We start from the raw sequence: 17,201 nt of genomic DNA on the forward strand, positions 1-17,201 counted from the left end.
CTCAGTGGTTGAGCATCAACCTATGAACCAGGAGGTCACCGTTCAATTCCTGGTCAGAGCATATACAGGGTTTTGGGCTCAATCCCCAGTGTGGGGTGTGCAGGAGGCAGCTGATCAATGATGCTCTCTCCTCATTGATGTTTCTATCTCTCTCTCCCTCTTCCTTCCTCTCTGAAATCAATAATAAATAATAAATATATTTTTTTAAAAGCAGTACAATAAATTTACTGTGCAAGGATATCCTAAAACCAAAGCCAAAATAATAATTATTATTAAAATTTTTAAACCATAGCTTCATTAAAACCTGCAAATCAGAACAGATGTATTTATACTCTGGGATAAAGAGGGGAGAAAGGGGCATGAAAGGAAAGACACATGCTAGACTGTGGATGAATGGCAGTCAATTATCCTATTTTCAACCTGTTTTTACGTCAGTTTTCCAGATGACTTAGCTGATATTAACTGCTCTCTAAAGTAATGATGGTAAGAAAAGGCCCGATTTAAACACACTTTTTTTTGCATCACCTTTTATTCCTTCTATGCCTCTTCCATCCAACCTTCTCCCCCTCCCCCACAATCACCACACTGTTGTCCATGTCCATGAGTTCTCTCTCTCTTTTTTTTCTTTTTTGCTCAATCCCTCTACCCCGCTAACACCCCACCCCACCAGAGCTGCCCGCCTGCTCTCTGTCTATGAGTCTGTCTCTATTTTGCTTGGTAGTTCAGTTTGTTCATTAAATTCCACATGAGGGTGAAGTCATATGGTACTTATCTTTCTCTGATAAACAAACTTTTAGACTTTCTGAAAGCTCATGACAAAACAGATAACTAGAACAAAAGAGAGATGAACCATTGCTGAAATTTCAAAAAAGAAAAAAACAAGCAGCCTTTATGGCTATCAGATTAATGTTAGCTTTTACAAGCTTTTTCATATTTTTGTTTCTGTCTTTAAAGATAAAAATAAGCATTATCAAAATTGTGTAAAAAAAAAAAAAAAGGCAATGTTGTTATCGAAAAAATAAGACAGAAAAATGAAAGTTATCCTCCAAACCATAGATATACCACTTGGAAATACTTGCTCAGTTCTGAAGTGCAACATCCATGCCCAGAAAAATCTAGCCTCTTTAAAGCACAAAGTTTAAAATGTGTCTATTCAAGCAGAGAAGGTGAGTTGTAGATATTTATGTAAAAGTTATAAAGACTACACCAAAACCTCCAACAACTTAGCTGGGACCTACATTTGGCCTGCAGTTGGAACACAAAAATATTTTACCACATAAGGTAACTGGATCCCAAATTTAAGCATGTTTGCATTGGAATTATTATAATGCTATTAATAAAGTTAACCCTACTTAGATCAAGGACTATCATTGATCATCTAAGTAAAAGTTAGACTGAAGTGTTGAGAAGTGTGTGAGAGGGCTCTGCACGGTGGGATGGAGCGAGGGAGGGCTGCTTCGAGAGCATCTGCATCACGTTATGTATTCTCTGTGAACTATCAGAAGATTTTTCTTGTAGAAAGAATGCCTGAATTGTAAAAATGGTCCACAGTAGCAATCATAGGGATGTTGGAGTGTTGAAATTTGAGAATGGAAGAATGCTAATGACCAGAGGTGATGGACCAGAACAGGAAGATTCATGGCTGACAATGCCCTTCGGTCGGTGTACATGTTTCTGGCTAATTTCCATTTCCAGACGATTCCATCCACACCAATCGAAACAAAACCAACAGATTCACTCCAGTGCTGCCTACGCATGCCTCATTAACCAGATCAGAGGACCTTGTCGAAAGTTGAGGCAATAAGAGAGATTTGTTTCTTTTGTTTCTGGCGTGATTTATAAACCCTCTGAGGAGAATGTAAATAGATGTAGCTCAAGAGCTACATGGTTTTCTGGCTAATATTTCTTCGGGGAAATCAAAAAGCACTCTATAGAAGGCCTAAGTCTTTCAGGTATATGACATCATACTATTGCTGTGGGCTCTGGCCACTGTGCTGACATTAACCCCAAATGGACTATTTTTGTTGAGAATTTAGTAAATAAGTATTTCACCACATTACATCAGGCTTTTGTTATGCTAAATATTACCATCAATTCCAGCCATGCCAAACCTCAGGCAGCTCCCTAAATAGGGCAGGCTTGACGAGAGCACACACACTGTTGTCCGATGGCTGATCTGTGTTATCTCGTCCTCCCCCTATTCACCCTTTCCGTTCCTCAGGAATCAGCTTGGGCAGCTGGGCCCTTCTCAGGAAACCTCCCCAAGCATGGCCCACTCGGTGCCAGGCACATTTGCCACACTGTCTGTATTATCTGATTGATTATCTCTTGCACTAGAATGTAAACTCCTTAATAACAGGGATCCCACCGAAACCGGTTTGGCTCAGTGGATAGAGCGTCGGTCTGCGGACTGAAGGGTCCCAGGTTCGATTCCGGTCAAGGGCATGTACATTGGTTGCGGGCACATCCCCGGTTGGGGGTGTGCAGGAGGCAGCTGGTCAATGTTTCTCTCTCATTGATGTTTCTAGCTCTCTGTCCCTCTCCCTTCCTCTCTGTAAAAAATCAATAAAATATATTTTTTTAAAAAAAAGAAAGAAAAAAGAAAAAATAATAACAGGGATCCCAGGCAGTGTAGCCTCATGGTTAAGGGTTCAGAGTCTGGAGCCCAGACTGCCTGGATGTGGTTGCGTCCAGCTCCAACACTTATTAGCTGTGTGACCTTGGGCAAGTTCCTTAATGTCTTTATACCTCAGTTTTCTCATCTGTAATGCTTATGTCATTATGTTGTTATGAGAATTGAATGGGTTTATATGGCTAAAGTATCTAAAATATTAAGGTCTATAAGTGTCCATTGAGGTAGTTATTTTCTTCTTATTCTTATTCTTCCTCATTATTTGTATTTGTATCTTCCAGTGACTGGCACTGTACAGGGTACATAGTAGGTGCTCACCCAAATGTTTGAAGAATGAATGAATGGGGTCATAAATTGAGAGGACCTGATAAAATCATAGTTAAATTGTATCTTTCAAGAACAGAAACAACCAAAAACTTCCAATTATCACATATTTCCTAATTATACTTTATAAGGATAATCAATACTCAAAATAAAAACCCTAAGATAGCCCATAATCCTGATTTTAGTCTGAATAATTAAAAAAAGATTAAATTATTTTCAGTACTATTTCTAGACTATATTTCACATCTCATTCTAAATTCATCAAAACTTACTCTCCCCCAATGGTATAGATAGTAATTCTGAAGGAACCAGAATATTTAAATTATCAGATGCCCCAGGCCCCAACATTTCTGAATAAATGATAATTTACTATATTTTAAGGGGGAGGGGGAGAAATAGCATTCTTTAGGCAGCATTACACATTTTAGATACCACTCAGTAAAATAACCATATGTCTATTTAGTCTTTTTCTAAATTATATATGTCCACATATGTTTTAATACTCATTAACTTGGAAGAAGTTAAAATAATGTCAAATTCCCCTTTGGGGATAAATGCTGGGGAGTCCGGTGGAGCCATGGGGGTGACAGAAGTGAGAGCAGCCAAGACACCCTTATGAGGAAGCTTTCATGAGTGGGAGCACTGCTAGCTCATTGCCCACTTTGCAGCACTGAATTTAGGGCAGTCATTTGTTAGCCAACGTGTGAGCATACATTTGTCATTCCTGTTGATTGTGCACATCGCTGCTCATCCATTTGAGTCACGCCACAAACCCAGAAAGGCATGACCCGTTTTCAGAAGTGCAAAAAGTTAGGTTAGCACCCACGGTGAGGTGCCAACTCCTCTGTGTTAAATATTTATGGAGTATCTGCAAGTAGAAATGTGCAAACAAATCAATATTTTCCATGACCTTGAACCAGTTTGCTTGGGAAGGATACTTCCGTTCACAGCTTCATACCTTTAATTCTCCAATGGAAGAAAGCAGCCCTGCTCCATATGCCCGCAGTTGCCCTTCTTGCTTGCAGAGGCCAAACTCAATTGTAAAGAAATAGCACTAAAAAGAAAAAAAAACACACACACATCCAGTAAACTGGTCAAGTTCTTCCTTAGAATAAAATGGCACCCAAAATAAAATGGTGCACTGTGCATAATTTCTTCAACCATGTCAATTTACAATCAAAAATATTTATTGAAATCTATTTTCTTATTTAATAATCCCTTCCTAGGTTAAAGGGATACAGAAAAGGTATGAACCACTAGAAGTCTTATGCTTGCTACGTTCAGAAACCCTGTGAGTCAAATCAGATCCCATGCAATAATTTTATAAGAAAAAAAAAACATATTTAGAAATAAATGAATATGTTATTGTGATAATGCTGTAAGAATATGCTATTACGTTTACTAAGTTGTGTTTTAGTGATATCAATAAGTTCATGCATAAGTGAAAACATAATATAGAATCTAGTAATCCCAAACTGATTTTTGCAGTTTGTTTATTAATTCAACAAACATTTGTTGAGTACCTTCAGGATGCCAATGATTGGTAAAGAAATAAGAGAAAGACCAATAAAGCAAGTACATGCCAACCAAATTACCAAAACCACAATTTTAGTATGTTTTTAGTGATAACTTAACTGTATATACACACATATATACTTAAATATATATAGTGAGAACCATCTCATTGACCTGTGGTATGTCAGCATCAACCACTACAGCTTTCCCAAGGTATTAAAATCTACAATTGTTTCTGTTGAGTTTAGGAAATTAACCTAGACAGACAGAAACCCCTGTACAACCAAAAACTCACAAAGCTCTGAGAGAAGCTGAATCACACTATTTTTGCTTTGAGAAAAAAGTGAGAAGCTGACAATGAGCAATAAAACTTGCATCAAATTAACACCGTCCTGCATTAGTGATGACAGAGTGCTGAAGGTGTTGAGAAAGAGGAGAATTTCAACACTCCTGAAAGGGGCAGAAGATAATATTTCTAGCCCATGCCAGTTGCTCTATTTTTATTTGGAGGTTAACATGCCCCTTGGTTCAGGAAGGTTTTCTGTTTTTTTTTTCAGTGTGAGGATGATCTGAAGTTGCATGGGCTAATGCCCTGCAGCACTGGGTTGGACCCAAAGGACTGGTCAGTCCAGGTCATGGAGCTAAACCTCTAGAAGCAAATTTTCTTTTCCTGGTTCACCTCCCAAGGAAGCTAAGATTATAGCCCTTCCTACCCCCATCACCCACCGGGCCCACCAGCACTCCTCCTATGTTCTGACTTCTCTTTCTTTCCCATCACACCACTGTTTTGACATGGTCTTCACTTTATTTATGTTTGGTGTGTACCATTTGTCATCTGTCTCCCCACCCTAGATTATAAACTCCGTGAGAACAGGGATCTGTCTGTTCACATAGAACAGGGTTTCCCGAGCTCAGCACTACTGACAGTTCAGGCTGAATCATTCTCTGTTGGGTGGATGGGTGGGTCGGTGTCCTGCATATTGCGGAATGTTTACTGGCCTCTACTCACTAGATGCCAGTAGCACCCCCACTCCAGTTGTAACAACCACAAATGTCACTAGACATTGAAATGTGTTCCCATGGGAGCAACATCACTCCTGGTTGAGAACCATTAATATAGAATCGTGTCTAAAACACAATAAGCTCCATAAATATTTGGTGGATAAATAAATAGTGAATGAAAGAATTATCTCTAAGTTAATGAGGCTTGTTGTGTGGCAGTATGACCTGGAGGAAAGAAACACAATGAGGCCTGCGTTCAAGTGTGAGCCCTGCTTTTAATTAGTTATGTGACCACAACCTCTCTAGCGTGTAGTTTTTCTGCCCGTGGCATCCATTCATTCATTCACTCATTTATTCTATAAACACTCCTTGAGTACCTATATGCCAGACTCTGCTTTCGCTGTTAAGGATATGCAATGAACAAAGCAACAAAGTCCCCATAAAGCATATATGCTATGCTGAGATGAGACAGGCAACAATAACAACAACAGAAATCAATACGCAGGATAATTTCAGGTAGAATATGCTATATAAATAAAACCATGTGATGTGTCAGATATTAAGCAAAAGACATGGCTATTTTAGATGGAGAGGTCAGGGATGGCTGCTCTGAGGGAGAAATATTTAAACTGCAACCAGCTTGAAAAACAGCCTTTTGTGCAAAGATCTAGGGCAAGAATGGAGCACATCCAGCCAGCAAGCTGTATAAGGCCCGCAAAATCACTTGGTCTGGCCCTGCCAAGGCATTAGGGATGAGTTAATTAAGTGTTTGACCAAATATAGCAGGCTAATTTTTAAGCTGATAATTTTGTATGGCCCTCCAACAATGTTATAAATATCCAAATGGCCCTTGGCAGAAAAATGTTTCCCACTCCTGGTCTAGGGAAAGGAGTGTTCCCGGCAGAGGAAGTGCAAAGGCCCTGTGGCAGGAATAGACTTGTGTTTCCAAGGATGATGGGAAGGCATTGAAAGGCTTTAGGCCTGGAGAGAGATGTTCTAATTTAGTTTTCAAATGATCATGCTGGTGCTGGGTAAAGACCAGATTGCAGGGGGGCAAGAGTAAAAGCAAAGAGACCAGTTAGAAGGAAGCGGCAGCCAAGAGACAAGGGAGTTGAGTGACTTAGAATAGACTTACTTGGGTGAGGGGTAGCAGGGGGTTGGGAGAAGGCAATATCACATAGGCCTCTCATGAGAAGAACCAAAATAAGAGATGTGAATATGTTTTGTAAAGTGAAAATACACAGGATAATTTCAGGTAGAATATGCTATATAAGTAAAACCATGTAATGTGTCAGATTGCACAATTACAATGAAGAGAAACTATCATCTCTTACCTAATAATAGACAAACATGTAAACTGACTGTACCTCCGCTATGCCCACAGCCAATCAGGAGTGAGTATGCAAATTAACCCAACAAAGATGGTGGGTTAATTTGCATATGCAGGTGCAGAGCAGCTGGGCAGGGCAGGATGCCTGCTATGAGGGGGAGGCAGGGCGGAGGGAGCTATAGGAGTGGTGCTCCAGCTGGGAGCAAGGACTTGCGAAGCCAGGGGAAGGAAGGCCTATTCTTGCACGAATCTTCGTGCAATGGGCTTCTAGTATACTCATAAAACAAGAAGACTGAAAGTTCAGCCTCCTATTTTATCAAAAGGAAACTCAAGTTTAAGGAGATTAAGTGATTTACTCAGGACCAATCTACATGGTGACATTTAAGAGATCTAGAGCTCAGTATTTTAAAGTTTCTAGGTAAAAGATTAATAAATGCATAATTTTTCCCTTACAACCGAAAAATGGAGAAATAAAAGTCAAACAGGAAAATTAGAATCTCATAGCATCTTCTTAGTGTGTCTTTAAGATGACTTGTCCAATGTATATTGCACTTATGGCACATGATGTGAAATCCTTGGAACCTTAACATTGCATACAGAAGCGTTTGTCAAAAAAAAAATGTGCTGTCATGTTTTAAAGCCTCCAAAATACACATATGGAGCCAGTTACAGGAGCCTTTAGGTCAGCCTATTAAAAGCATCTTCCGTTTTCCTTAACGCTATGTCATTGCGTACATAATGCATGTTCATGGTTATGGCCTAAACCAAAACAGGCTGAGGGAGCCCCTGAGAAAATACGGTGCACTGTGCACACAGTCGTCACGTGGATTTGGCATCCCATCTAATTTTAAGAGGAATTAAAAGGTCTGCATCAACTCAACTGAAGATTCAAAGCTACACCTATCAGTGTGTCTTTAGTCCTTGTGCTTCTAGAATCAGGGCAACCCCAGAGGAGAGAGTGTGTCCTTCCCATCACTAGGAACACTCTCAGGCCCCATACCTCATCTGGGAGTCCTTCCGGAAACTCTGACCTTACACAGCTCCGCCTGCTCTTTTCCTTTATCTACCTTTCCCTTTGGTTTCCTGTTGTCCTCAACCATGAAAGGCACCTAGATGCTGCTTCTACAGCCCACTCTCCCCGTAGAATTAAGACCTTTTGCTCTGAGACAGTTTTACCCTTTGTAGCTCCACGTGTGGCTACCAGGTAAAGAGAAATGGTAAAATGTACCTGAACCTCTGGTGTTGGCAAAATTTCAATTACGGACTGGCTCAGAATAATTTTCTTTTTCTGTTTTCAGCAGCAATAGAGCCCTCAACATGCCGGCTGCCCTGGCTGGGCATGGTCACTAACGGAGAAGAGGGGCAACTGCACATTTCTTTCGCCTGATGCCTGTGTAGCACTGAACTGGGTGACCCCGTGATGACCTTTCAGAATTCAAGGAGAACTAATTGCTTCTGAAATGATTAAGAAAATATCATTTGTTTTCCTCAGAGGATTCTCCAGATGTGGATCTATAATATATCCCCTAGAGATTTACCAAATAAATAGCCTACCTATTATTTTAAAAACACATAAACAAACAACAACAAAAAACCTCGAACCTTATAAAAACAGGAAAAGAGAATTACAGATTCTTGGCCACTAATGTCTTTTAAACAGAAACAAATAATAATACTAAGAGTAGCACCTCCCAAATTGAAGGTTACCTTTCATCAAAGCCTGAAGTTCATGAATTCCAAGTTTTACATACCACTAATTATATGTAATTATTTATAAATATTTCATTTGAATATAATTACATATAATCATTAACTGGAAACCAAAACAGGAATGATAGACTGGACCTCTTCCACAGAAAGAAAGCAGAGTCATTTGCATACACAGAGTCATTAAGCAGAAGAAAGTCTGAGTGACAGTCTGAAATCCAAACCCTGCTGTGGAACAGGCTGCAGGACGTGCTTCCACAGAGCAGGTGCTGAGGGACTGAGATAGGTCGCCCAATGCTGCCACCGTCAGGTCACTGCCGGTAGCACACCACTTCTGCAGCAGTTCTGGCGAGCCAAATGGGCAGTCGTGAGAGAGAGCTTGAACGAACACAGTCCATGGAGACTGAACACACCAACACAATACCACTGGTCCCACGTGGTGACTAACAGAAGCCCACAATGCCATGTCCTTTTTATGTTTGGGGTGAGGTACCTGAAGCTTTTGCTAAGACGCATATTCCAGGTAAAGAGATGAACAATTTTTTTTCAAAGAACTCTTGATGGAAAAGAAATTTACTGTTCCAATTTCCCTCTCAAAGGGTCCTTTTGCCTCCCACTTCTCCCCACTCCCTGAGTCCAGGGAATAACTATATAACCTCTTCCTGAGAGTCATGCAACCCGTCCCCCTCCCCTGGCCTTCACCACACTAACTATGTAAACTGCAAATACTCCCAAGAGTCACGCATGAAGCCAGATCACAATAGGTACAATGACGACCCCCACGCTTTATTTGCAGCAGAACAAGGGTTCCTGGCCGGGAAAGCTCTCTGGGACTGGGCTTTGAGGAGGAGCAGAAAGGGAGATTTTGCATGCTTCATGATTTTTCCCTGCGCTAGTCCTGTGTGAAATAAGAGCGTAAGAAATGCTCAAAGACACTAGTCATCTGCAGTCCTGGGGCTGCAGCTGCTCTGTAACCACAGACCACTCACCCCACTCTCGGAGCCTCCCCTTGGCACAGGGAAGCCACTCCTCACGTGTTGGCAGATACGGGGGCCAGTCACTGCGTAGATTCCAGGTACCACCGTCTGAATGCCTTGAGCCACTGCAGCTACACCCAGATATCTAGACTCACATTTTACCATGAGCCTCTAAATAAAAATCACCATAGCTCTTGCCAAGTCACAACATATTCAAAATACATTTTAAATTTGTATTTATTAAATTCTGTGCTAAGCTCTAGTTAAGATTACAGAAGTACCGAAAGATGTGGTAGTATGCTCGAGAAACCTGCCATTATGGATGGGAAGACCAGAGTCTTATTAATATAACACTAGTCATTTAACGCTGCTCTTTGTACCCCGCCACAAACTTCTCTGTCTTGAAATCACAGTGTGCTTATCAGTCTCAGAACACAAAGATGATGAAGCATGTGTTGGACTTTGAAAGGTAAATGAATGTTGGGAGGGCTTTGGAAAGAGGGAAAGTGACTAGAAATAATAAGGTTGAGGGGTTGGGGGAGAGGGTGATGTAAGAGAGCCCAAAGTGTACGTCATGGGGCCGTAGAGGGAAGTCACGTGATGGGACATCCCATCCAGCTCCACTTGAACTGGTGGAGACTGCCTCTTTGGCCAGTGAGTCTCCTCAAAGCAAGACAGACAAAAACAAGTCGAGAAAAAGAAGAGGGCTGGGATTTGAGCAACTTGTCTTGTCAGCTAGAAAACAATGACCTGAATTGTGCAAACAGCATATATTGTCTTAGGTTAAGAACAGCCATCAAATGAATTAAAATGTAAAAACCTAAGCTCTGAGGAAACATTATGGCAAACCTTGTGGAAAATTGATCATCAAATATAAGAGGATCGTCCATAGGAGAAAAAAAGCGTCAGCAGAAAACAACTTTTATTGAAGAATACATCGGCATAGGCAATTTCCAGCAGTACTGTGTGAGTCGGGGTTTTTCTGTGTGGTTCTTAATACTCTTTCCTATATCTTTCAGGTTGCTTTCAAGAACAAATGGATTTTGTTTAAATGCCCTCCGGCCATTTCAGTTTTATTGCCCCTTCTTCAGCTTATCTGAGAGCATTTTCAATTTCAAAGGAGATCACCTGACTTATTATCACTCAACATTTACTAGTTTTTTATGGTTTTTTTTTTTTATCTAAAAGAAAAAAAAAAAAAGGAAGAAACATCCCTCATTCTCTTCCTCCTGCTCATGGACTAACAGGAGTAACAAACCATCACTTACCATCAGTGACACCCAGCAGCTGGCCCACCTCTAAAACCCTGACAAGACCCACTGCAAGCACTTCATCCCCAGGGCTCAATGGCAGGTCACAAAGCCAATCCTGAAACTTCACTGTCCCCAATGCCCTAGAGCAGTGGTTCTCAACCTTTCTAATGCCGCGACCCTTCAATACAGTTCCTCATGTTGTGGTGACCCCCAACCATAAAATTATTTTCGTTGCTACTTCATAACTGTAATTTTGCTACTGTTAATGAATCGTAATGTAAATATCTGTGTTTTCCCATGGTCTTAGGCGACCGCGCTAGCGGTTCTCACAGGCGACCCACAGGTTGAGAAACGCTGCTGTAGAGCCTAAGACCATGGGAAAACACAGATATTTACATTATGATTCATTAACAGTAGCAAAATTACAGTTATGAAGTAGCAACGAAAATAATTTTATGGTTGGGGGTCACCACAACATGAGGAACTGTATTGAAGGGTCGCGGCATTAGAAAGGTTGAGAACCACTGCCCTAGAGTAAAGGTCCAAGCTTCTTCATATGGCAGAAAAGACCCTCCATTGTTGTAGGCAGTTAGACAGACATGAGCAGAGCAAGGACGATGGTCCAGGTACAGAAGGTCACCAGCGTGGAAAGCCCAGGGGCCTAGCAATGGACAATCAATTGTAGGGCGAGAAAACCTGCCCCCCCCCCCCCCAGGTGACTTTTCCTCCCCTAGCACATCACTGGTCATGAGGTTTGGAGCCCTGACCTTTCCTCCCTTGAAATAACATCTAGGCTTCTATTGTATTTCAGCTCCAGGCCCAGAGAAGCAACAAAACCAGCCACTGCTGATGTCAGAACTGATGTGTGCATTGAATAATGACCCCCTGCCCTGGTGCAGGCCAATCAATCAGTGGAGACCACAACCGTGAAAAGGCACACCTAGAAAACTGCTGAGCATTCCGTTAGGAAACTTCCTAGGCCCTCCCCTAAAATCCCTGCCCCTAAAATCCTTAGGACAGAGGACCCAGTGCGCGCTCCCTCCCAGAAGCACACCCTCGCCTGTCCCTTGCCTTTCTCCCTCTCCCTTCTCCCCCCGCCCCCCCCACACCACCACACACACACACACACACACACACACACACACACACATTACCATCAGCTTCCTCCCTCCCAAGCTCCAAGGGCTCTTCCTTTACCTCTATCACTTGTGTCCTAAGCCCATTTCGTCTAGGAATTACTTTTTCTACCTCTGTACTTGACCCAATAAATGTTCTCTTACAGGTTGGGTCTTGGTACTTGGTTTCCTAGCCAGAACCCAAGTACCAAGATTGCTGAACCCAGGTTTGGTCTGACCCCACCGGTCAGACACCTGGTGCCATTCCAACTGCCTACAATTCCAGGACCTAGCCCCTGCCTCCTCCAGACCCGTCTCTCAGCCCTCTTCCTCCCTCTGCCCACCACTCAGGGACTATTTGCAACTGTGCAGCTGACGGCGCTCCCTCCAGCTTCCCACGAGGCCTTTGCACACAGCTTCCTTCTGCCTGGAGTGCTCTTTCACTGACCATCACCTTTGCCCGATCCCTGCCTGTGCACCGGGGCAGGTGGTCCTCCTCTCGCCCTCGGTGAGGCCTATGGATCCAAACTGAAGTCGCCTTTCTTCTTGCCTCTCTCTCCACCAGACTCTGAACTCCCTGAGATCAGGGACAGTGTTAGACTTGGTTTTTCTGTTATTGTTTGATGTCTGGTTGATAGCGCCCTGCCTGAGATGTAGCAGATACTCTGCAAATATTGAAGGAAGGGAGGAAATGGTTAAACAAGAAGAGTTTCCCAGTGGCCCAAGACAACAGGGTCAGTGCTGATATTCCAGGCCAGTAGTTATTACCATCAGCAAAGTTTCTAATATTACAGGCTCTGAAGAGATGAAAACCTTTCTACTGTACCCATCAAATCAGTTTCACTTATGGCTTCAGAAACAGATCTGTTCCTTGACCTCTCTCTCTCATTGGCCACCTCAATAACAGCCAATGCCCTCCATGCAGGAGGAAGGCAGGAGCCGGCCTCCTCCCGGGCTGGCAGGAGCCAGGAGGAAGGCTGATTGGCAGTATCTCCTGCGGAAGCTCAGCCATCTTGTGGTTAAGTGGCTTCTAGCCTCCTTCATTACTACAAGCTGCGACTCTGAAAACCCACTGATTCCGACATCTGGATCCTCATCAGAACATGTCAGGGGGAAATTTTTCAGTTTGCTGTTTCTGAACGCGGGAGCCAGCTGGAGATTAGCCGGGGAAAGTGCTCACTGCTCGGTCAGGGTATAGCGGATTCTGACTGTGATAGATGCAGGCCCTGAGGTGCCTCACTCATGGCCCAGGCTGCTCAGAATTAGCAGCTATGAGGAATTTCTGTCGGCATCACTGCCCAGACCTTCACTGAGCAGATGATGACACACAAGATCAGACAAACGCTATTTCACCTGGAGATGAATTTGTGAGATGACCATCCTTCCAACTGTCTTCCACATAACGCTGTGGCTCTTAAGAAGGGTATTATGAATACAAATACAAAAATGCCTTCTGGACCTGCAGGTACTTTGAGTTTCACAAATCAAAAGCTGGTTTTATATTCATCAGTATTATTCCTTGGACCCTAGATGTAGTACATGAGCTTCAATGTGACATCTCCATAACAAAACAATTCACATAGTGTGTCTCTTCTTTTAAAAAAGCAATTCCATCTTCTTCCAAACGACCCTTTGCTGAACTTATATAATTAAGTACGTTGAAATGGCTAAACTTCCCTCTGAGGACACACGCGCGCACACGCCCATCATTTCATACCAGGTGCATGGATTAGCATTCCATTTATATATGTGCTTAATCTACTTTGCACAGAAGACCTACTTAAGCAAATGCTATAGATTCAGAAGTGCCCAAGAACTGACTTTTATAACCTAAGCAATTCTGAGCTCCTTGAAGGAGAAGAAAACTGATGAGCGTGTTCCTGGCCATTCATTTTTCGGCATGCCCTAAAATGTTCTGCATCAAATCACACATTCTCCCCAGATGTGGTGATTTTAAAGGTCAGCTCTTGAATGCTGGTATGAAAAATGAGGTTTTTACTGACTCCCTAGTAAACTGTGGGTAGTCACCACTGCCTTTAGAGGGTCGTTTTATTTTTATCTCTGCGTTACGATAAGCAACGCCCTCCTCGACATTTGGGCTACAGAGCTTGAACGTTCTCAGCTATTTCTTTCCAGGCAAGACCTGGAATCCTAGAGGATGATCATATGTCTGAAAACTGACAAGAAAGGTATGTTCAGTGGGGAGAGCCATTCTCACTGCTCCACTGCACTGAGCCGTCTTCTATTTGAAGTTTTTATTAATCAAGTCATGTTTCTTTTCTAGCCACTAACCATCACCACTACCATCATCATCTCTCACACTCAGAGTCGACACTACCGTCTGTATGTATAAATGGAGCTGAAAGACTTACCTGTAAACTGGGGTCCCTGTCACAATGGGGGTCCATGGGTGATTCAACCGCTAGACAGCATTTCAGCTCTGTTGAGCTTCCGTCTCTAACAATAATCACTGCCAGTTACTGAAACCTACATGCTTGCACAGTGCAAAGCACTTTACCTCATGCTCACGCCTCGAGAGGCAGGTGCTATGAAGGTGATATAATATGGTGGCTTCGGCGCATTGACCGTGGAGTGAAAGAACGAGGGTTCAAGGGCAGGCTCTGCCATTGACTTCACCTTAGGAAAGTTAGTTAGCTTTTCTCAGTCTTGGGTTCCTTTGTCCATAAAATGGAGAAAATAAAGTGAATAACTAACATGTATGAACTGCTCACTATGTAAATCCCCCATTTTACAGATAGGGTAACTGAGACTTGATTGAGTAGCTTGGGCAAGTTTAGGGCTGATAGAGCTGGACTGGAATCAGTTGTGCCTGACCCCCAATATCTATCTTGTTTGTACTACACCACACTGTTCTCCCTCTGTTCTCAGACCCCTCAGTGACTTGGACACTGCAGACCCCCGGAATTTATGCCATGTTCTTGACAGCTGAGCTGTGTGTCAGAAAAGACAGGGGTCTGTCTAGCTTGCCTGAAACCATCCTTCTATTAGCTTGCCCTGGGAAAGTGTCTTCATTGCCTTTGTGGCCTCTGGATCAGCCAAGTAACACAGCATAGGCTAAATATGTAATCATTTTGTCCCCAGAGACATTAGTGAGCACAGAGGGCACTGATTTGTAATCCCAGGGGATAGCAAGACTTAAAGAGTCTGAATCCCACTTCTGTAACCATCACCTGCCTCTGGGACACCGAGTGCCTGTCTTGGCTGCCTCACCTGGTCACACCTTGCCCTGACATCCTAAACTCCTGAGAAGTGGTTTGATATAATAGAATGGGACTCAGAAAATCGAATCGCTCAGTCCCTGCCATTATTTACTCTATGGACTTGAGCAAGTCTTTTCACTTATCCAAGCCTCCCTTTATTCATTTATAAAATGAGGATCCCTTTCCTTGCCAAGTGTTTATTGAGCCCCAGTTGTGTGTCCAGCACCCTCTGGATGCCAGGGACTGTGCTAGGGGACCATAAAGAGTCCTGCTTATCTTGAAGGGGCATTATGAGACTCAAATGCTAACTCGGTGTAAGAGCGATAACATGGTGACAGTTTCCTGCTCTGAGGTGATTAAGACCATAGTTGTCTTCGTGGCTAACTCGTCTTGTCTCTGGCTCAAATTCTATAGAGAAATTCCTTCTGGGTAGAAGATTATGGGCTTAATTGCACCTCAACAGTTTCTGAAACCCAACCTAAGGAGCTCTCCAACATGCAGATAATTCATTGAGATGTAAAATTTTCCCAAACTATTAACCTCTGCTCTATCTGTAAGTATATATAACAGCAAATTAAAAATTACCAATTTGACTGCTGACAAAGTCTTCCCCTAGGAAACTACCTTTGATCATCCATCCCACATCCTGAAACAGATGTAAGCGCCCTCCTTCCCCTATCTTTGCATTTATCAAGTTATATTTAAATCCCCATCAGTATCCTTCACTACACTCTCTAAGTCCCCAAGAAGCGGGACCATGTCTACCTGTTTCACAGTTGAATTACCAATGGCCGACACATAGTAGAGGCTCAGTAAATATTACCAAATCAGTAAATGAATGGGCCATAATTGATTCTATCAGAGATGTAAAAACGATATTTAGCAGGAATCCAACAAGGTCATACCTTTGCTAGATCACCTTAGCAAAGAAGCAGAATCCAATGCTCCTTTTCCTGCTGATTATAGTCTTGACTTTTATCTTGAGAGAACTAAGTCTTCCCAATTATATTCGAGGGAGAAATAAGTGAACATCCCAAAAAAGGTTTTTGTGAAAGCGAAACATTTAAATGTTTCTAAAGCATGCCATTTTAAGGTACGTACCCTTGTTTTATTACAGAGAACTCTTAAACCTTGCTAATTAGACACCAACATAGGACCCCTGTTACCAACATGGAGGGAGACGCATCCAAAAAATGCATCGAAACAAGAGCAAATGACATCTTTTGGAACTCTTCCAACAGCTTCTTTGCATCCTTCTATGTTAATGCAGCCATCTTACAGCCCAAGTGCGAACACCTGGCTTGAAGTCTCAGAAACAAACTCATAAGGAGGGGCAGCCAAGGTTTGAAAACCCAAATTTATTGCTTTCTTCAGTTATTAAGGGAGGGTTGCATGTATCAATGAACAGCATCACTCCTAATCTGCTTGAAAAGTTTAGTCAGCGTTTCATATTTCATGTGCTTTTCGCTGGCACAAACAATATTTATTCATTTGTTTCTCCCAGGCTGTTTTCTGCGACTTGCCTTTCTTTATGTTCACTCAAGGGAGGTGTGTTAATTAAGTCAGGGGCGGCCTCCTCCATCTCCAGGGAGAAACCTGACATCTTTTAAAGGAGGTCTTCCCTTTCTTATTTATGGTGAAAGCCCTTCCCATTGCAAGGCAGCATGCTGTCTCCATCTGAAACCCCTTTGTAATACCAGCTGCATAGTCTGCATTTCAGAAGAGAAAACCTGAGTTCTAGAAAGTTACAGAATTACCCAAGGTCACACGGAAGAGTAGAAACTCTCTGCAGGGGCCTTTCCTGTACTTGAGTCTCACTGATGTGGCCACTAGAAACCGAAGAGCACAGTCGTGTCATATTCACTAGCTAGCACTTACTGGACACTTCGCTCTGTGCGGGGCAGCTTTACAACGCATCATCTCGTTAATCCCCAACAGTTCCATAAGACCTGATAGCATCATTGCTCTCATTTTGAAGATGAAGAAACTAGGGCACAGAGAGGTTAAGTCACTTACCCAAGGTTACCCAGCCAGTAAGGGATAGAGCCTAAATGTGAACCTAGGTCATTTGACCGTAAAGTCTGCACTCTGAATTACCCACTACACATACTGCCTCACTAGCGGT

At 42.6% G+C, this 17,201-nt stretch overlaps 1 protein-coding gene across 1 annotated transcript in view; it reads right to left on the bottom strand.

Annotated features, from left to right (window-relative positions):
- TPH2 (tryptophan hydroxylase 2) overlaps positions 1-17,201 on the bottom strand; it is a 96,205-nt gene that overhangs the window by 6,528 nt on the left and 72,476 nt on the right. Inside the window, exon 9 of the mRNA XM_008155543.3 lies at positions 3,915-4,010. Coding sequence (XP_008153765.1) covers positions 3,915-4,010 — 96 coding nt within the window. The remainder of the gene's footprint in view (positions 1-3,914; positions 4,011-17,201) is intronic.

Source organism: Eptesicus fuscus, chromosome 7, assembly GCF_027574615.1.
Source record: "Eptesicus fuscus isolate TK198812 chromosome 7, DD_ASM_mEF_20220401, whole genome shotgun sequence".
NCBI lineage: Eukaryota > Metazoa > Chordata > Mammalia > Chiroptera > Vespertilionidae > Eptesicus > Eptesicus fuscus.